This window comes from Camellia sinensis, chromosome 7 (genome assembly GCF_055761805.1).
Source record: "Camellia sinensis isolate YWXY chromosome 7, ASM5576180v1, whole genome shotgun sequence".
NCBI classification, from domain to species: Eukaryota; Viridiplantae; Streptophyta; class Magnoliopsida; order Ericales; family Theaceae; genus Camellia; species Camellia sinensis.
Window position 1 is genome coordinate 183867526 of NC_138967.1, and position 22728 is coordinate 183890253.

Sequence of the window (22728 nt, forward strand, 5' to 3'; positions counted from 1 at the left end):
TATACGGTTTGCAGATTTTATTGAGCTATACGGTTTAGCTGTGATGAACTCCTTTAGCAGTTTGTTCACTCAGCTAATGTGTTTCATACTTGAACTGATAGCCACTTATAGCTTATTTCTTCCTTTCCTTTCCTCTCCTATAGCTTTTGGACTAGAAGCAACATTAAGGAATCCTAATTCTTCCTAACTTCCTTATGTTGTTTTGTGAGCAGTATGTCACTTCAACTACAAAAAAAAAAAAAAAAAAAAAAAAAAGATTAAATTTTAAGTACTTCATTATGATGAAATTCTGGGTTTAATGAATCAAATTAAAAATTAATCAAAACATTTATGGTCTGAAAATTGCCTATACGGATGACCATTGATAGGAAACTTTACAAAAATCACTTGGCAGTGCCAGTTGTGCCCAAAACTCCTTGCATTCTTGGGCCAGGGGGCTAGGTGGTACTTTACATGTGCTGTTATTTAAATACTTTCAATGTTTGCTATCTTGATGAGCTTTTTTATGTTCTTTTGTTGATTGGTAAGAAAACTGTCTTCTATACTGCTGGTTCTGTGAGTAAATTTCCAATTGAATAGAATGTAGTTTGCAGTTCAAGGTCTGGATTAGGACCTTAAAATTTTGCTACCACAATAAACTCCTTTCTAGCAAAAGTATGGTGTACAAATCTATTAAATAGAAGGAATGTGAAGTATGAAATGCATTAGATTTTTAATATTTGTTTTCATTATCACGACTTTAGTAGATTTCCAGAAGATTTCTTATGGTGTTAACTTGAATTTCTTTTGCAGCCTTCATTATTGATATTAACAGATTTCAAATCTATAATATTAACTGGCTGCAAAAATGTATCTCAATATTATTTCTTTCCAGCAGTTAACTTGAATATTATAGAATTTCTTTCCAGCAGAATTTCTTTTCTTTTCTTTTCTTTTCTTTTACTTGAATTCAAACATAAAATAAGCTAAACTTCTTCTTGAATTTTTTAACTTCTGCACAGACCAATCTATAGATATACGGAAAAGTATTATTAACTTCTTCTTGAATTTTTTTTTCCTCTCTCAGCTTTTGCCTTCATCAGAGCTCCCGTGGATCACTCTGACCACTCTTACCGTTGTTCACTCCGGCTGCAACATCACTTCGGCTGCTCGACATCCTGCTCGGTTAGTTTATAAAATATTCAACAAACTACTATACTTCTATAATTAGTTCTCTATACTGGTATAAGACAGTATATAATTCTTGAAGCTAAGCTTCTATATAATTCTTGAAGCATATTGATATTAACTACCCCTGTTTGGCTCCCATTTTTTTCTTCAGTTTTTAATTTTAGTAAATTTTATATGCAAACATATATATAGGTTGCTAATATAACAGGTATGGATCCAAATTCATTAAATCTACATTTCAAGCTCCTACTTTATCATCCCAAATAGATAGATAAAAGATGTATATTCTACATTTATATCTGGAGGGATTGTAAGCACTTTGTACAAACTTCATTTCCTTCCACCATCAATCTACTTAGTGACAAGTAACAAAGGGTGTAATAGAGATTACATTTTCCCCTCCCCTTATCAGACTACATTTTCATGTCCTAAATACACTAGAAAATTGGCATTTCAAAAAAATCAAAATCAGTTCTCAATTTAATTTCCAATAAAACTGCAGAAAATTGGGTATCTTATATGATTTCACAATTCTTATTTTTCTTTTCAATCATCTTCTTAACAACAAACAAATCATTTTTGTATTGTAAAACAAAATGGTAAATGAAGGACCAACCTCAAAATGAACCAACCAATTGTTAATTCCTGCTCCAAACCCCTTATCAAGATGGTAAGCCGGGGGAAACCCATCCAAACAAACTGCACAATATCAGAATCCCAAACACATTATAGTCAAGATTGTAAAAAAAATTTAAATTGGCTTATTATGAAGAAGATTTTAACCTGCTCCTTTTGCAACAGCATTCTGAACATAAGTTATGCCAACATAGAAGCCTTCTGTTTTGAGCAATATCAGTACACAAACTAGCATTTGCAACCATTATCCTAATCTCCCATTGGCCATTATGCACCTCTGTTAAACATACCATACCATTGAAATTCTAAGAATTATATGTAAATAACAGAGAAACCCAAAAAAAAAATAATAATAATAATAATTAATTTAATTAAATTACAAGGAATATATTGGGAAATTTGATAGAGAATAAATTGTTTTATTGATAGAGAATAAAACCCAGATGAGTATTTCGATATAAACAAGCTTTGAAAACCCAAACCCAGTATTGATAAAACAATAGTCTTCTACAAAAATAAGAAGTGGGCTTGAATTGAATTGATACACTAGTGTCAGTATATATATATATGAATTGTGTGGTGTGTTTGGTTTGGTTTTATTCTTTTTATTAACCAAAAGAGAAGAGAAGAGCCAACCGACAAGAATTGGCTCCAAACCCAGTAAAAAAACAGAGGCACCAAAAAGTGAAACCCAAAAAAAAGCTGCTGCGATGCGAGAAAGAGAATTTGCAGCACAGAGAATCTTATTGGTTTACGTGCTCCTCTTTCTGGACTCTGCAATTAATGAATTACAGGTGGATAATAGTGATTACTATTTTTTCAGGGGTTAAACTTTCAATTTCACTAGACGTTGCAATTTTTTATCGATAACAATCATTAAATGGAGGTTTCTCATCACATCACGGGTGATGCTATGGTACATTTAGATGTACCATACATTTAGTTATGAACTTATATGATTTTATATCATAACCAATACCATATTAGTCATAACTACTATCATATGATCAAGCCCAACCATGTTTGGAAACCCCCTGTGAGAGATTGTTCTAAGACGTAAGAAATCCCTAGTCAACCCATTATTGCCACCTCCACCACCGCCGCCTTCATTACTTCCCCTCATTGCCATCCCTTTGGCATTACATGGTCTAATTTATTTTTTTTATCACCCAAGTTATAGCGATCCCGGATTTACCTTGCCTTGTTGCCTTGTATGGCCGACCGTGTAGGTCTCCAGTGTGTTGAGCCGAGGTGGGTGATGCACCTTTGTTGGGTCCAGAGTTGGTTAGGGAGACGACGGAGAAAGTTGAGCTTATCCGTAGGAGGCTTGTTACAGCCCAGAGTCGTCAGAAATCTTATGCTGACCGTAGGAGGAGGCCTTTGGCGTTTGGGGTAGGTGATCATGTCTTTCTGAAGGTATCGCCTAGGCGAGGCTTGATGAGGTTTGGGAAGAGTGGGAAGTTATCCCCTCGGTTCATTGGTCCTTTTGAGATTCTTGAGAGGATTGGCGAGGTTGCTTATCGGTTAGCCTTACCGCCGCAGTTGTCCGGAGTGCATGACGTGTTTCATGTGAGTATGCTTCGGAAGTATGAGCCAGATCCATCATATGTATTGTATTGGACCGATTTAGAGGTAGATGAGGATGCCTCGTATGAGGAGAGACCGGTTCGGGTCTTGGATAGGCGGGAACAGGTCCTGCGTGGCAAGACCATTCCTTTGGTGAAAGTCTTGTGGAAACATCACGGAGTGGAGGAAGCCACTTGGGAACGTGAGTTGGAAGTCCGTGAGAAATATCCGGACTTGTTTGTTGATATGTAATCTTGTATTTAGATTTTGAACTATTGTTGAACTTAAGAGCTTTTATATATGTCTTAAGTTGTGAAACATTGAAAATGTTTGGTTTATTGGAAGTATGTTTTGGAACTTGCCTCATATGGAAGTTGAATGTAACATTATATATGTTGAATATGTTGTTGAAATTGGAAAGGAAATGCGTAATGTTGATGCATGTTGAACATACATATGTTGTTTACATATTGTGAAATGCCTCTTGTTAAAGGGAGGGGGTGACCGGTAATGGGTCGGATTGTTGAATGTTAAAATGTAACATTGTTTAAAATGGAGAAAAACTCGTTTTTGAAAACTTGTGCTTAATTTCGGGGACGAAATTCTTTAAGGGGGGGAGGTTATAGCAATCCCGAATTTACCCTTGTTGTACAGTAATCCGGACATGTGTCCGTGGATGTTGGTAGTTGATTATTATTTTGTTTACGTCCTTTTTACTTTGTATTTGAGTTGTAGGATGTGTTGGGCAGGTTTGTTTCAGGTTGGTTGAGTTTAGAAACCAAAACTAGTTGCCCAGATTTTGACCTGTCCGCTCGAGCGGGGGTTTTGGCGCTCGAGCGGGAATTGCACCCATCCAGTATTTTCTGTGCAATGTTGGACGCTCGAGCGTGGAGTTGGCCGCTCGAGCGGGGTTATGTGAGTGACGCTCGAGCGGGGAGCTGGAAGCTCGAGTGGAGACCTGGTTCTGTAAAAGTTCTGGGAGTGTGTATCCGCCGCTCGAGCGGGATTGTTGACGCTCGAGCGGAAGTCTGTGAGTGACGCTCGAGCGGGGTGTTTGGCGCTCGAGCGGGTCGACTGGGTTTAAGTTCCGTGTTTTGACTTTTCAAATCACTTTTTCACTTTCTCTTCTCTCTCCTACTTTTCCAAAAACACCATTGTTGAGCCTCTCACTCTAGAACTCTACCTTCTCTCTAGGTTTTGATCTAGTAGGAGTGATTTGCTCATCTTTGGCCTTTACAAAAAAGTTGTTGATCGTCGAGGGCTACGTTTTAATCTGAAAATTTCGGGATTTGGAGCACGTTGGGTTTTGTCATATTCTCCCTTGGAGCTCCGAATTTGAGGTAGGGATATCCTACTCCTCTCTATGGATTTTGTCTTTAAATTTTGGTATTTTGAGATGTTGGGGTTGGTTTGGTAATTTTGTGAGAGTTTGGGGCTTTTGTATTATTTTACAAAAGTTGGGGTTTTATTTGTAATAAACCTAGATGCATGTTTGACATAGAGAAATGGGATTAACGTTGGATCATTGATGAAAATGGGACCTAAGGGTTGAAATGATAATTATGGAAAATGACCTAATTACATTATTTGATTAATTGGGATAATTAATTGTGAGAAATGAGGAAATGAATTGAAGTTGTTGAGATTGGGAATGTATGGGGTTAAAGGGTGTAGTTGAATTATTTATCACTCACCGAATTAAAATGTTGATTGAATATCCATTGTGCATTTATTTTCTGTATAGAGATAACTGCTTTAGGCTATCGGTGGAGGATAGTCGTGATTGTTGTAGACAATGCATGATGATTAGGCAAACGAAAACTAATCAATGGAATGTGTCATGGAATTTGACGGTTGATAGAATACATTAACTGTATGTATTGAGTGATTGTATATAGAACCAATGTGTTTGTATACGTTATGTGTAGAGGAGGAGATGGGGGATGTACCTCTAAACCGGATAGTGTTGGGAGAAGATAGGGGATGAACTCCGTAGATACAGCTCATATGCTTGTCTAGAGAAGTGAAGATAGAGCTCATATGCTTATCTTTGTGAAGTGTGGATACAGCTTATATGCTTATCTGTGAATGTGGGATATTGTCGTTATACATATCTGTTGAGAATATGGATATAGCTTATATGCTTATCTGTGAATGTGGGATATAGTTTTTATACATATCTGTTGAAATGATGATAGAGCTAACATGCTTATCTGTTGAAAAAGGGAAAATGAAAAGTAACCTGGACTCATAAGTCGTATGACATAAATATGTGATTTATGTGAACGTATCAGTGTTGGCCATCTATCAATTGCTAATCTTTTAGTCATTGTTCATGGTTGGTTTAGTGTATTTCTACTGGGCTGTGGCTCACCCTATATGGGAATATCATTTTCAGGTACAGGTAGCATGCCACCTCCAAGGACATAGCTTGGGAGGCTAGAGGCGGACATACTTTTGTCGTTTTATTTTTGATGTATTACATGTAAATCCAAGCCAAGGGCTTAATGTGTAAATGAGTTAGTACTCTTTTGTTGTAACCAAGTGTTAACTTGGAAAGCTGTAAGCCCATAGGGCATTTTGCTTTTGTTGTTAACATGTAATACTTTTGTAATGAAACTCTGATGAATAGAAGAATGTGGTTATTTCATATGTCAATGAATGCCTTATTTGATGGGTTTTATGTTATTATTTTGAGGGCGTTACACAAGTAGAGAGAGAGAGAGAGAGAGAGAGAGAGAGAGAGAGAGAGCTTAATCCTCCAAGGTGACCATAAGGAACGAAAGAGCAACAAAAAGCACAACAAAAGATAATGACCTTCGATAAACCCCTCCCACTTCCAACTTAGTTACTCCCACTCTTCCTAGCAGGATTAGCAACCATCCTTGGCTTCTTTTTCTTTTTCTTTCTTTCTTTCTCTTTTTTTTTTTTTTTTTTTTTTTTTTTGCTTCAATAGAAGGTAAGTAATAATGATAAACACAAGCAAATTAATAAAGAAAATATAAAAAAATAAAAAAAATCATCTGGATTGAAATAGAGTGATGATAGGATTACCTCCAACATTCATGTCAAATAACACATCTGACCGCATATCGAACTAGCAAATACACACATCTTGATTTTCCATTAAATAATTAAAAAAAATATCAAAATTACTTGATTCGAGAAAAACCTATTTTCATTCAAAACCCTCAAACTTCAAAGACACTAAATTATTAATTTACTTCTTATTTTTCTTTTTCTTTTCTTCCCCCCCCTCCTCCCTTCTTTGTTGTTTATTGCTTTTTCTACAAGAGCATGAAGATACATGAAACAGAAAAATGCCTTTAAAAAATTATTGTTCTTCTGTTTTTGGGGTCTTTGATTTATTGATTCATTCCAAACTAGAGTTTATATGGGTTTATGTGTGGTATGTATGGTCATGCTACTACACCCCTTTTGAGATGTGTACCATATGCAAATTATAACATTTGGCCTAATTTCCAAAGGATTTACACTCTAACATGTATCCTAATTAATATGCTATATACTTATTAGAGTTCTATAAACCCTCATGTGTAATTGTAATTATTTTACATTTTTTCATCACTAATGATGCCCTTTCATATATGCTATTTTCCCACCACCTCATTAACTCTTTTACAAATAACAACTTCATTTTGAAAATTTTAAAGTTTTGACATGTTGGTTTATGTCTTTTAATTTTTTCCCCTCTCCCTTAGTTTTGTGTTTTGGTTGAAATGCTTCATTCCTTATTTTTGGCAGGTAAAAGGAGAGGCCAATACCTCTTACATCTGTGCTTATATTTCGATCGACGGAGTACACTACAGCTATTGACTTTTGGTTTGCTGGTTGTGTTGTTGCTGAACTACTTCTTCGACAGGTACATATTTTTTCCTACAAGGTCCTCTATGCTTCAATATATTTAAATTATATGGTATGCGTGATGGCCAAATTAAAAAGCAAAATATTTATGATATAACTTGTATAGTCACACCCTCATTCATCACAGTTTTTGTATTAAAAAAAAACTAAGACTAAAAGTATAAGGTCAAAGTTAAAAATTGTGACCTTTAACCAATTTTGTAGTAGTGCTCATATATTAGTATTATTTATTATGAATCTAAAGTATCAATGACAGAATAAATATAAATAATAAAATCAAATAATAAGCATAGCATTAATACAAGAGAAGCTCTATTCACAACCCAAGATTCAATTGTGAGTGGCAGTGGGTATAGCAGTATGCAAGGGTCCTTAGTGCATCAAATCTTTAGTTAGTGTATGTATATTACTGAATACAACTGTATCAAATCATTCTCCCATTTTCTAATTTCTTGTATTTTGTATTCTAAAAACAAATTGCTTTCCTAAACATTTATAATTTTCAAGTGCTTTATGTGGTTCAAGCCATCCCCAAACCCATGCAGAGAATAAAAAAAAAATTAGCAAGATAAAATATGGGAAAGTGAACCACAACATAGCTAAAACCAAAGCAAGTAAAACCAGTTAATAAAGATATTCAACCTTCTGACTATACACCTAAAGTGAGACTTGAAGGAGCAAAGGAGCTATACATAACCATGACATCGTTTTTTATTTTTTTCTACAATAGTCCCAAAAATATAATAAAAAACAATGTCGTTTTTATTATCAATTCGTATGGTGCCAAAATATTTGGCTCCTTTTTGCGACAAAAAAATTTCCTTACCAAATTACAAATTTTGTCCAAAAAAATTAACTTCTTTAATCTATTTTTTATGGTAATGTGACCTAAGCTACTGGGGTATCATTTTTTGTTTATGATTAGAATTTTTTTTAGTGCCTTTCCTTTTTACATTGGAAACATAGTCTTTGTTAACTACATTATTATAAACAAATCCATTCATGTGTGCATGTCGTGCATTTGATGAATGTACTATAACCTTTAAGATTTTTGTTTGTTTGTTTTTTTTCCTAATCAAAGATATTATGAGTTTATTTTTCTTGTCTTTCTTTACAAGGAATTCTGATTGAAGCCTAATGGATAAGCCGACTGATCCTCCAAAGCGCCCGATCACTCCATTCATTTTCTTTTGGTATTTCGTTAATATCTATTTGTATGTAGATATATATTTTCCATTATACGAATTCTTATATTCATTTTCATATGTTTATAGCCAAGAACAATCAATGGAGTTAAAAAAAACCCAAATGAAAGTAGACGTGAAGGTAAGTGCAACGTATTCTTGTTGTTTGTAGTATTCCTTTTGTACTTGTAAGCTTGTATGTAATTGTTCATATGATTCTATGCATGTAATGTAGGATATTGGGGACAAATGGAATCAACTTCCTGAAGAAGAAAAAAATAAGTATATACAAATGGGAAAGCTGCAATTTGAACAATATGCCCAATTAAAAACTGTGGTCCAACAAAAGCCTCCAAAAGTAAAAATTCAAACCCGGATTGAGCTTACATCAATTTGTAAGATTATTAGAAGGTTGGACAAAGCACAACAGCAAGCAGTGAGTGATATAGGGTTTCATGGCATCCTAAGCCTTAGGTGCACGCACATAGATCATGACTTGTGTCATTGGTTAGTTCAGAACTTTGATCCTTCAACTCATTCATTGAATGTCCACGGTCTTCGAATGCTTCTCACCGTAGAAGATGTTCATGAGTTGATGGGATTACCTTCCAATGGTCTACCTGTGAAGTTAACAGAGTCCGTAGATGAAATTACAAACCTATGTGATGAGCTTGCGATGAAGAATAAATTTGTTCCGTTCACATCTTTGAAATCTTATCTGCTTGAAACAAAAGATGCTGGAACTGAATTTAAAAGGAAATTTGTCTTATAGATCATTGGAGCCCTCTTGTGCCCCACCACAAAGGCAGGCGTACACCAATCATTCATTAAAATGGTTAAAAATGTTGAGTCCATCAGTCAATTCAATTGGGCAAAGCACACCCTTGATTTTCTTGTCGACCGCATTGCTATTGCCAAGGTCAAAGAGCGGTCTGCTATGTGCGGCTGTTTGCTTCTTCTAATGGTACTTCCCCTTGATGTGTAATTATTTCATCTATTATTTTTTATTTTATATTGTCTAACACACATTAAAATGACTTCTTTTTTTTTATTTTTTTTCCCATGTAGTTATTTTACTTAGAACAATTTGCTCGCAAAAGGGAGTTGGTGGCTACTTCCAACTCCATTCCTCGCTTATCCTATTGGGGCAATTCAGAAATTAAGCAGGGTTTGAATCAAATTAAAGCTTTGGGAGGATATTTAAATGTTGAGGTAAATATTTACAACACATGACTTTTTATAATTATAGCTCAATTTACATTACACCTGTGACATTAACAAGTTATTGTATATCTGTGAATAGGTGGCTTTGCCTAACATTGGTGAAAAGTCCAATGCAGTAACTCTTAGCCAGGGAAGAATTGACAAGAATGATGACTCCCGATTGGCTAAAGTTGAGAAACAAGTCATTGAAATTCATGCCCTTTTGGTCCAAGGCCACAAGGACACAAGGCAAGATGAGGATGAGAAACGTCTAACCAAAGTGGAGAATCAAGTTGAAAAAATTCTTGAGTTGTTAGAAAAACACATGCCAGTTGATGGAGAACAAGTTAAAACACCACCAAGCAAACTACTTGCGGAGCAACGACTAGTCAAAATGGAGAACCAAGTTGGTCAAATTCTTGAGTTGTTAGAACGACGCATTCTAGTTGATGGTGGACATGTTAAAACACCACCAAGCAAACTACATGAGGAGCATCGAATTGACATTGAAATGGTTGGTCTCGATGATAGTTGTATCGAAAAGGTTGCAGCCAATTCCTCAAAGTTTGTAGACGAGGATGAGATAAGGAATATGAATGACAAAAAACCAATGGAAACTTTGCATTTGAGAAAAACAAAACCAATCCTCACACCACCAAATGCAAAGGAAGTTGCAAAGAAACGAGCCAAATTGGTTGGTGGGAAAGCATTAAATAATGAACAAATTTCTATTCCACAAAAGGGGCGATTGCGCGCAAAAAAGAGCGATACAAAGGCAGTCAAAATGAATGTTGTAACAATGTCATCATCATGTAGTGTTGTTCGTGGTCCTCAGACTCGAGGGACCCAGAATTGCAAAGCCAGTCAGTGGTTGCGTACACCTTTTGTGAAATTTGATGTAAAGAAGAAAAGACCACAATTGAAGCCATCGTCAACTGACAACAACGTTGACAATAATATTCATGACAATCTCGATGAAGTAAACTAAATGATTGTGTCTCAAAACATATTTGATATATGTGTAACAAATAGTGTTTGTTTCTTACTTTTCTTTTACTTGTATCAGCTATTTGATAATTTACTTGATCAACTTGGGGGTAATGTTGTTCCTGAAATCCCAAAGGTTTGGAACTAACTATTATAGTATCTTTTGTATATGTGGTTATTTTGCGCTAACATACACTAACCATCTTCATGAACATACACTAACCAAGCTTGATTTGTTTTATGCACTATTCTTCTCAATACCTTTACAAGTCATCCGTGCCTTTGCCAGACCCATTAAATGACTATGACAGTCTCGTTCTATGACATGCATTTGATGAATCTCTTTCAGAAGGGTACAATTTGACTACCTTTAACTTGTTATGTATGAAGTACTATACCTTCTAACTCACATAGTTATCCATGTGCTAGGGAATATCTTGTACGGATGAAACTGCACTACGTGGAAGCGCAATCTGCCACACGGAAGGAATTGTGGTCCTTGAAACCATATCAGTGGATATCCTCGTGTGTAAGACTTTTCTCCTTCTCCTATTTTATTTGCTACCATTCCATCATCCAAGTTACTTTACTTTGCCTATTCATAAATTTCATATATTTTGCACTGCAGATTATAAATCTCATTGTTGTGAAATTGACAAATAAACAAAGGAAAAAGTTTCCAAATAAGGATCACAAGGTTTGGTACTTTCCGACCCATGTATCGGTAAGTATTAGCCATACCTAAAGACTTTTTTTATTTAGGCACAAGTTATTTATATGTTAAAATTGAATATGCAGCAAAAGATTTTGTGTCAACCTTCTGATGACACAATGAAAGATATAGTAGAAGATTATTTTGGAATTTACAGATACTATAGCGATCCCGGGTTTACCCTTGTTGTACAGTGATCCGGACATGTGTCCGTGGATGTTGGTAGTTGTTTATTATCTTGTTTACATCCTTTCTTACTTTGTATTTGAGTTATAGGATGTGTTGAGCGGGTTTGTTACAGGTTGGTTGAGTTTAGAAACCAAAACTAGTTGCCCAGATTTTTGGCCTGTCCGCTCGAGCGGAGGTGTTGGCGCTCGAGCGGGGGATACATCCATCCAGTATCTTGTTGTGCAGTGTTGTGAGCTCGAGCGTAGGGTTGGGAGCTCGAGCGGAGGCCTGGTTCTGCAAAAGTGCTGGGCGAGTGCATTCTGCGCTCGAGCGGGAGGTTGGCCGCTCGAGCGGAAGTCTGTGAGTGTACGCTCGAGCGGGGTGTTTTACGCTCGAGCGGAGACCTGGGTTAAAGTCCCGAAATTGTGACTTTTCAAATCACTTTTTCACTTTCTCTTCTCTCTCTTACTTTTCCAAAATCACCATTGTTGAGCCTCTCACTCTAGACTCTACCTTCTCTCTAGGTTTTGATCTAGTAGGAGTGATTTACTCACCTTTGGCCTTTACAAAAAAGTTGTTGATCGTCGAGGGCTTCATTTTAATCTGAAAATCTCGGGTTTTGGAGCACGTTGGGTTTTGTCGTCTTCTCCTTTGGGACTCCGAATTTGAGGTAGGGATAACCTACTCCTCTCTATGGGTTTTGTCTTTAAATTTTGGTATTTCGAGATGTTGGGCTTGGTTTGGTAATTTTGTGAAAGTTTGGGGCTTTTGTGCAATTATACAAAAGTTGGGGTTTTATTCATAATAAACCTAGATGCATGTTTAGCATGAAAAAATGGAATGATTGCTGAATCATTGAAGAAAATGGGACCTAAGGGTTGAAATGGTAATTATGGAAAATGGCCTAATTACATTGTTTAATTAATTGGGATAATTAATTGATGAGAAATGAGGAAATGAAATGTTGATTGAATATCCATTTGTGCATTTATTTTCTGTTTTAGAAATAACTGCTTTGGGCTATCGGTGGAGGATAGTCGTGATTGTTGTAGACAATGTATGTTGATTAGGCAAACTGAAACTAATCAATGGAATGTGTTATGGAACTTGACAGTTGCTAGAATACATTAATTGTTTGTATTGTGTGATTGTATATAGAACCAATGTGTTTATATACGTTATGTGTAGAGGAGGAGATAGGGGATGTACTCCGCGGTTTAGGGGAAGATAGGGGATGTACCTCTAAACCGGATAGGTATTTGGAGGAGATAGGGGATGTACTCCGTAGACAGAGCTCATATGCTTGTCTAGAGAAGTGAAGATAGAGCTCATATGCTTATCTTTGTGAAGTGAAGTGTGGATACAGCTTGTATGCTTATCTGTGGATATTGTTGATATACATATCTGTTGTAGAGTGTGGATACAGCTTGTATGCTTATCTGTGGATATTGTTGATATACATATCTGTTGAGAATGTGGATATAGCTTTTATGCTTATCTGAATGTGAGATATAGTTTTTATACATATCTGTGGAAATGATGATAGAGCTAGCATGCTTATCTGTTGAAAAAGGGAAAATGAAAAGTAATTGGGACTTGTAAGTCGTTGACATAAATATGTAATTTATGTGATTGAATCAGTGTTGACCAACTATCATTTGCTAATGTTTTAGTCATTGTCCATGGTTGGTTTAGTGTATTTCTACTGGGCTGTGGCTCACCCTATATGGGAATATCATTTTCAGGTACAGGAAGCATGCCACCTCCAAGGACATAGCTGGGAGGCTAGTGGCGGGCATAGTTTTGTCGTTTTACTTTTGATGTATTACATGTAATTTCAAGCCAAGGGCTTAATGTGTAAACGAGTTAGAATTCTTTGTTGTAACCAAGTGTTAACTTGGAAAGCTGTAAGCCCGTAGGGCATTTTGTTATGAGGTTAACATGTAATACTTATGTAATGGAATTCGAACGAATAAAGGAATGCGGTTAGTTTAAATGTAAATGCATGTCTTATCTGATGGGTTTGTTGTTATTATTTTGAGGGCATTACAACTTGGTATCAGAGCGTACCGGGTTCGAATACTTTGGGTACGTGGGAAGTGATTAGGATCACAATGGGTTTGTCTCGCTTGATAGAGACTTAGATGTAGTATCATATGCTATGTGCTTAATTGATAACATGCTTATGTGACTATGTGGGTATGGGATTTAATTTCTGGGATGTTGATTGGATCCTTGAGTTTCTGGGAGTCTTGTTGGAAAAGCACTTGATCAATGCTATTTCTAACCGGAACTCTAGTAACGCCTTGGGACTATCATTATCCGGAAATGAAGTTCGTAAGTGCTTATGTGTTTATGTGCTTATGTGGAGTGAATTACAGTTGTCCATGCATTAGGACGTGAGTGTTTAGTTTCGGCACACTTAGGAATGTGCTAACGTTCTGCGAATGGAGAAGATTACGTTCAAGATGTTAGTTCGTTTGCATTTCAATGGTTGGAAGACATGCCACGCCAAGACAACAAGTAATACACTACATTATCGTTCTTGATTTTTAAATAAGCATTAATGTTATAATCTCTAAGTTCGTTGACTCTATTGTTACAACTTCACTCATTCCTATAGCTATGATTGTGGTCTTTTCGTCATCAAATATATGCAAGGGAAACCTTTGCCTTCGGGTGTAATCAAGGTACTTACATTTATACCCAACTGTCCACTTATCAGTATCTTATGTTTTATGAAGACTAATTTTATAATGTGTGATGTTTTTACGTACTCACTACTTTTGGCATGTAGTTTGACTATTTGCATATGGCTCACTTGTTACTTGATCTTGTGATATACAAGCATAATTCAGCTCCTATTGTTGGTGATATCGCGCAATATAAAGCTGGTGATGCTCTATTCTTTTTTATTTTTCATAAGTTTGTACAATCAATGACGTTATCGCATTTCTTAAACTCGTGAACTTTGAGTTTATAACTCAACCTTTGTTATAAAATTATATTCTCAAGTGTGCTACCTTGTGCAGAACTCAGAGCTAGGGGTGAATTGAAATGGAAGTAAAGGCTATACGACTTTTGTGATCCTGAAAGAAGGAAAGATAGTGGATAAGGTTGTGGGAGCGAACAAAGACGACTTTGATTTTAATTGATGTATTTAAAATTTGAACATGAATTGTTTCTATTCTTGGGTATGCAATGCATTGTTTTTTTTTTTTTTTTTTTAATTTGAACATGAATTTTGCTTTCAAGCTTTAGTTTATTTATTAATTTAATATACATCAATTATTAGTTCTTAATAATCGTTTATGACAGGTATAAATATCTATCGCTATATTTAAATGTCAAGCTTAGCACAATTAAAAAGAAAAGAAAAGGCTATGGCAGCGTTTTTTAAACGTCCCTATATCCCAGCCCCAACGGTTGGATTTTTAAAATGTATAAATATCTATGACGGCGTTTCAAAAGCGTCGCTAAATATCATAGCGACGTCATAGTACCGTTAGGGTAGGACATTGGGCGGCGTTTATTTTTCATGATTTCAAAAATAAAACTAATCATTTTTACTATTATGCAAAAACAGTTTTGAAAAATTCAAATAACAACATTAAAGTTTCTTATAAAAAGTATACTTCAAAAAAAAAAAAAATGGTTGTCCGTTTTCGTTTTTTTCTATTTTCGAGAATACAAAACATTAAAATAAAACAATACCAAAATGTTTTAGCTTGTGTCTATTCATTTTTCTCTAGGAACCATGCAAGAAAAATAATGTTTTGAAAAATTCCTATGCATTCTTCCTTGAAACCCAACTAGGTTGCAAACAAACCAAATCAAAATTTTCAATGTTTAAGCTCGTTTATTAAGAATTAGTCGAACTCGAGCTTGAGCAAGTTTTAGTCGAGCTTCAAAAATCGAACTCAAGCTCAGCACGTCAAATATTTGTTGAACTCGAGCTCGCTCAATTACATAAACGAGCCAAGTTCAAACTCGAACTTAAAAATGAATTAAATTTAAATTAATTTACTTATTAAAATTAAAAAAATACAAAATTATTATTAAAATATATAATAATACTTATATTAATAATAAATTTCAATTCGTTAGCAACCCTAAACCCAGCCCAACCAAACCCCAGTAAGAAATTTTTGCTTCTCATTTTTTTTTTTAAATTAACTTTTTCCTTTCCTTAACAAATTCAAGAACCAAAAAAGATATCACAATTCAGGCTTCTCTAATTTTCCGTGGCTATATTATCTCAATCACTTCACAAAATAATTATATGTATCCCATACCTAAAATAAACGTAAAAGAGATAAAATATGGATAACAAAAACACATTTAACAAATTCCCAGTCAAGAGTAAATTCACATACTTCGCAAAATCTGCTATCAAGAATGGCAGAGGCAGCTACTTCTATAAATTAGAACAATACAGTGTGTGATACCAAATGACAGTTTGGCCATTTTCAAGAGAATATTTTATGGGAAAAAATGATCGAATAATGACCTTCAATTTTCTATATGCACTTGCTGTTGTGCATTTGCTTCGAAAATGAGCAAAAACACTAAACAAAATGGCTTTATAGCCTTTGCTAGTGCAACTGTGGTCTAAAATTTATATTAAAACCTTACACATATACACATCTTAAAGAATTGATCCATCAACGATATTAAAACCACACACATATATACATCTTGAAGTGTCTTTTGATGAACCTGGACGGAAGATCAACAATATTGAAAAGCAAGTTACTATTGCAAGGCAGTGTAGGATTTCTTACAACTTCGTTTGGTGAATGATAATTCCTTACAAAATTCTTTCTTCAAGGAAAAAAAGAAGTGTGCATACAAAATATGAACTTCCATACAGCAAAACAAATATCCATCAACCATCATTTAAGAGTATTTATTCAAAATACTAACAGATTTAAGTCCTCAAAAAAAAATTTAAAAAAAAAATCTTAGTTTAGCTTCCAATATCACCCGCTCGATCATATCAACTATTACCCACAGCAACACCTGCAAAAACAAATTATATTGTCATTAAGGTTTGTTCACTTGAAATCTATGATTCAAATCATAACAAATTGAATTTTGATATATTGGTCATTACACACTCTTTTGTCATTTTCTGTTCGTAAATTATTTATTTCCATAATCAAGTTGTAAACATCATAATCAGTTATGACATCTAAATGTTCTAGCTAAAATCTATCTTGGCATATCAAGAAATTAGAATTAAGCAGCCACACATAAAATTTGCAAAGCAAATGTAAACAAAATGAACATAATTTGAACTGAAAAGATGCCATAAAAGTAATCACCTAGAGACGTATCCGCATCAGTGAACGCAGAATTTTGGACAACTTGTGCATCGCAACTACGCAAGTCATTAACATCCTTGCTCAACTGCACTGGAGACGTATCCACATTAGTGACAAAAAGTCGTCTCTTCACAGGGTGAATCTTACATGGCCTCATATTATTCCTGGGACGCTTCGGTGTAAAAGGGGTGGGAGTACCAATTGGATCATAATCATCGTATTCCTCAAACAAATTGCTACCCACTTGTCCCGTTTTATGATCGTTTTGGGGGCAAGTTCTCCTCGTGTGACCAACGACCCTACATTGTCAAGTAAATCACCAATCATTAAAGAGAACAAAAATGCCAAGACTACCTCACAATAAAAAAATTAAGACACAAAGCACAATATAATGTATACCTACAACATTGGCATCGCCTTGGCTTTCGAGGTTTAGCCATGTAGGATCCCGCAGTATTCCCCTTCGTGTTCACTACTTTCGGATCCCCAACCCCAAATGGCAGTAGTGAACTTTTTCCTTCATCAACATTAGTTCCCTTGGCCATGCAAAGCTGCTTCATCCGACATGTCATAGTGAAAAATGCATTCCTAGCCTCTTCAAATCCTTCAGATGTTTGTGAGGCGTAGTAACACATTTCAGTAAAAAAGGAGCAAAGAACCCCAAAGCGTGTCTCCTGTGTGAGAGTGCTAGAGAATTGGGCTTGGCAATGTTGTTCACCAACCTTTCTTGCTTGCTTTGTCCAACGATGCATCACACAACCTGGGGGAATTTCAGTCATATGTTCACATTTCATCACAGAAATCATATGGCTGCAAGGAAGTCCAAAGAACTCAAACTTTTTGCAACTACATTTCATTATGCTAGTTGCGGGATGGTATGACACTTCCCATGTGGAACCAAATTCAGTGTACTTTGAAAATTTGTATATGCGATGATCGAACTCCTCTTTCCTTCCATCAAAAATCAACAATGCTTCCTCAATTATTTCATTACGGAACATTAAGAACAAACGTCTGGTAAAGATGGTTGCTGCATGTTTCTCTAGAGGCTGAAGTGCTGTGGTAAGACAAGGATCACTGTTGTCAGTTTTTGCCTCGGCATCCGCTTCTTTGTTCCGTAACCGATAAAGGGCCATGTCAAAACATCTAACAAATTCGAATAGTTTCAATTTTCGTTTGAGGCGCTCATTGAAAAAAGCATGCATACCCTCACAACGCTGACTGCTCTTCATTCCAGCAAAAAAATGACCACGCAAATATAACTGAGCCCACATGCCTTTGTTGTTGTAGGTGTCTGATACCCACTTGTTATTTTGAAGGCCATATTTTCTAACCATCTTACTCCAAGCTTCCTCAAGTACAACCTCATTCGCATCAAGATCCATGAGATTCTTGAAATGTCCCTCGAATCCATCAACTCGAACATTTCGCTTGGCATTTCTGTGCATATGCCAATTACATAGACGATCCTTGGCACTCGGAAAGACTTTTTGTATTGCCTCACGCATGGCCATATCCCCATCTGTCAACACTGACACCGGTCTTTTGTTATCCATGGCCTCTAACAACTTCTGCAAAACCCATGTGTATATTGCAATTGTCTCATTAACAAGCAAGCTGCATGCAAATATGGTGGTTTCAAAATGGTTATTGACCCCGGCGAAAATAACAAAAGGTTTGTTATATGCATTCGTTTTATAAGTTGTATCGAAGACCAACATGTCACCAAATGCAGCATAGTCTAGGCGAGACCTTGAATCTGCCCAAAACAATTTGTCAAGCCGATTCTCTTGATCCTTGTCATACTTGTAAAAGAAGTAAGGGTCAGCATTAGCTTTTGCACATAAGTAAGCCAAAGCACACTCCGCATCACCAACCTTCATTTCTACTTTGCGCTCGGCTTGAATATAATTGTGCAAATCCTTGTGAATAAAGCCCACGTTCGCGAAAGACCCAGATTGTTGCACCAACAAATCCATTATCTGGCTTGTCTTGACACCAACATCGTGCAAAGTCTTTACTTGAGCTTTGTCGGGGATCTTTACAAACCTATGCGACCGAAGAAATGGCACACATGGTGATGTTGCCAATGGATGGTTATGTTCCATGTTAAAGTGAGTGACAATGTATTTGCCTACATCCAGATTGTACCTTATGCGGAAATGAGCATCACAACCAACTCTAGTCAATGCCCTGGCAGCTCTTTTTCGATCAATACGGGCCAAGTGTTGCTTTGCTCTTTGGCCTTGCCTTGAGCATACCCATTTTCTACTAAGAACCTTTGTTGCCTGCATTGTTCGCGTGTCTTTCCTAATGCTAAATCCCACAACTTTAGCATATTGATTATAGAAATCATTGGCATCCTCTTCTGAATTGAATTGCATTTCAAGAACATCATTCTTGGTTAAACTTTGAATAGGGTCATTTGCATGGGAACTTAATTCTTCTTTATTCCCACAAACTTCATCATCTTCAAGCTTGCGCTCAAATTGGGTACATCCAAAAGGATCCATGATAACTACATCAAAAACAATACGAAAAGAATAACATTATCTTATAAAATTAATGAAAATTCCTAAAATCACATAAGAGAATTTTGTAAAAGAGCAAATAACAGACAAAAACAATAGTAGAATAATGTACATAGATTTAATGACATAGTTATTGAAAACATTCAATAACTTGCCATTAATGACATAGTTATTGAAAATCAAAATAAATAGAGAATGATTCTGTAATCAACAATCAAAATATTGGTTGATCAATAGAAACACAATAAAATAGAAACAAAGAAAAGGAAAAAGGCAAATAAATAAAAATATATGGAGACTCATTAAGGCAATTCATTTGGGTTCTTTGGTATTTTTCTTAATTGACTTAGGTTATTTTTAGGTATTTGGATTGCTCTAAAACACACCTGCAAGAATAATGTTATACACTGTCCAACTTATAGCAAATAACTAATCAAACTTATAACTTTATAGCAAAGAATTAATAAAACAAATAAAAATAAAATGAATTTTATTTCGACTATATATAATGTTAGTAATTAGAATTCACAGAATTTTTTTGACTTATCCTCCTTGTACAAGTTAAGATCTATTCTTCAATATCACGGAACGTCTTTTTTTCTTAAGACTTCAATAAAAGATTATTTTGGAAAACAAGGAATAATTCATTATGAATTAAGACCTAAGAAACTTCGGAATTCTGGACTAAATCAATGGAAAAACTGGTTAAAAGGTCATTGTCAATACCATTTATCTCAAATTAGATGGTCTAGATTAATAGCAGCAAAATGGAAAAATAAAATCAATCAATATCGTACAATTCAAAATCAATATTTATACAAAGAGAATTCATATGAAAAAGACCTATTAATTCATTACAAAAAACAAAACGACTACGAAGTATATTCATTACCAAATCAAAATGAGAATTTTCAAAAATACTATAGATATAATCTTTCATCTTATAGATCTATTAATTATGAAAATAAGAGGGACCCATATATTTATGGATCACCATTCCAAGTAAATAAGAATCGAGAGAGTTCTTATAATTACAACACACATAAACATAGGGGCAAATTTTATCTATATGTTCAAATGTTATTTATCTGTACACATGTCACGTACTTTTCTAATTACTTGTCTAAATATCACCTAATTATACACGTGTCACCTATTTGTCCCACCTTACCACTACCAACCATTGTTGCCAGCTACCGCCATCCGCCAACCATTAGCAACTTTTTCAACAACTTTAGGAGTGATAAACGAACCAAACAACTTGAGCTCGACTTATGTTCAGCTCATTAAAAACTCATTCGAGCTCAGTTCGTTAAGTAAATAAGCCAAACTTGAATAGTCAATTGCTTGTTCGACTCTGTTTGATGAATCTAAAACTACCAAACTACTTCAGGTCGGCTTGAGCAAAAACTCATTTGATATCGACTCGAAAATTTAACGAACCAAAGTTGAACAAATTTTAAAATTTGCTAAAGTTATCAAAGCAAGTTATAACAATCAACTGTTCAGCTCGTTTGTTATCCCTAAAGAGGGTTTAAATAGGACTACAACTATTTCTCTTCTCATTTTACATCCCCTCCATACCTTATTCTCTCTACTACTTACAACACAATTTTGGAAGCAATTATTATATATGTAGAATCACTTGAAAATAAAATAAAATAAACACTCTAGAGGATTCATGCTTCGTCTGTGATGGGTGGCTGTAGGCAAAAATCTCAGTATAGAATTTTCAAATGTCTATCAAAATTAATGAATTTACTTGAACCAGACTCTCTTGTGATGTATTTGCCCTAGAGTTCTTTCTTTTCAAACATGTACATTTCTCTAGTCCCTCAAAATTATGCTTATTTTTGTTGTGGGTGGGAAGCAAAAGTATCAGTTCAGAATTTCCAGACATTTACATGTCATTCAACAAATTTGAGTTCAACCAAAAATGAATTCAATCTTTCTCTTGTGACATCATCTCCCTCTAAAAAAAAGACAGTACACCCACAAATATCCTACTATCAATTAAAATAAACAAACAAAATAAAAGCACACCTGCCAGTGCCCTGCTATCAATTAAAATAAACAAATAAATAAAAAAGACAGCACAAATAAATTCAATAGCACACCCACCAATGCCCTGCTATCAATTAAAATAAACAAATAAATAAAAAAGACAGCACAAATAAATAAAAAAAGACAGCACAAATAAATAAAATAGCACACCCGCCAGTGCCCTGCTATCAATTAAAAGAAACAAATAAATAAAAAAAGACAGCACAAATAAATAAAATAGCACACCCGCCAGTGCCCTGCTATCAATTAAAATAAACAAATAAATAAAAAAAGACAGCACAAATAAATAAAATAGCACACCCGCCAGTGCCCTGCTATCAATTAAAAGAAACAAATAAATAAAAAAAGACAGCACAAATAAATAAAATAGCACACCCGCCAGTGCCCTGCTATCAATTAAAATAAACAAATAAATAAAAAAAGACAGCACAAATAAATAAAATAGCACACCCGCCAGTGCCCTGCTATCAATTAAAAGAAACAAATAAATAAAAAAAGACAGCACAAATAAATAAAATAACACACCCGCCAGTGCCCTGCTATCAATTAAAATAAACAAATAAATAAAAAAAGACAGCACAAATAAATAAAATAGCACACCCGCCAGTGCCCTGCTATTAATTAAAAGCAAATAAATTAAAAAACACACCTGCCAATGCAACCGCTAGAGACGAAGGGATGGAGAAGGTATAGATAAGGAAACCAGAATAAGCAGAAGCTGGATTAGCAGAACCAGACAAGGCCAACAGTTGAGGCCACACCAAAACTGAGGCAAACAAAACACCTCAAATAGCAGCAACACCAGAATGGCAGTTCAAAACAACAGAGCCTACGTGAAATCAGAACCCAGAACAGTTCACCATACAGTAAACCAGTACAGCAAGGAGACTGGCAGTTCACCATATAGGAAAAGTATCATACTTGATGTTAAAACTAGAGTCGGCATTGGATTACCTATACCGGTGATCTTCAACTTATTTCTCATATCAATAAAACTTTTCCTAGTAGCAAAACTATTAAAAACTACTCTCAAATTTATTTTATTTTCACATTTTATTTATTTATTTATATTATTTATTTATTTATTGTGTGCATAGTACTTCTAATACTTATTTTATAGATAATCAATGTGTTCTCTTTCACTCTCTTTGATGAATAATAGGTGACTAAAAAATTGGATAACATGATATAAAGTAAAGAATGTTCGGTTATTGGAATTTTACCATAAGATGCCACTTTAATATTTTTTCGTATATATTTTCATCTAGGTTTATTGGAATGTTAGTCTAGTTTCC

The 22728-nt window shown here is 35.1% G+C and overlaps 1 protein-coding gene and 1 long non-coding RNA gene across 2 annotated transcripts; one reads left to right on the top strand and one right to left on the bottom strand.

The window, feature by feature from the left end:
- The first annotated feature begins 8264 nt into the window (after positions 1 to 8264).
- Positions 8265 to 8748, top strand: LOC145795498 (uncharacterized). The gene is made up of 3 exons (XR_014336530.1): positions 8265 to 8450; positions 8532 to 8583; positions 8677 to 8748. It is a non-coding gene; the product is annotated as an uncharacterized LOC145795498 (long non-coding RNA).
- A 7762-nt stretch (positions 8749 to 16510) lies between these two features.
- Positions 16511 to 22418, bottom strand: LOC114311469 (protein FAR1-RELATED SEQUENCE 5). Its single transcript, XM_082881456.1, has 5 exons — positions 22388 to 22418; positions 22083 to 22199; positions 17238 to 19356; positions 16839 to 17137; positions 16511 to 16533 (listed from the first exon to the last, which is right to left on the bottom strand). The coding sequence occupies exons 1-5, from the start codon at positions 22416 to 22418 to the stop codon at positions 16511 to 16513; spliced, it is 2589 nt and encodes an 862-aa protein (XP_082737582.1).
- Between the last annotated feature and the right edge of the window lie 310 nt (positions 22419 to 22728).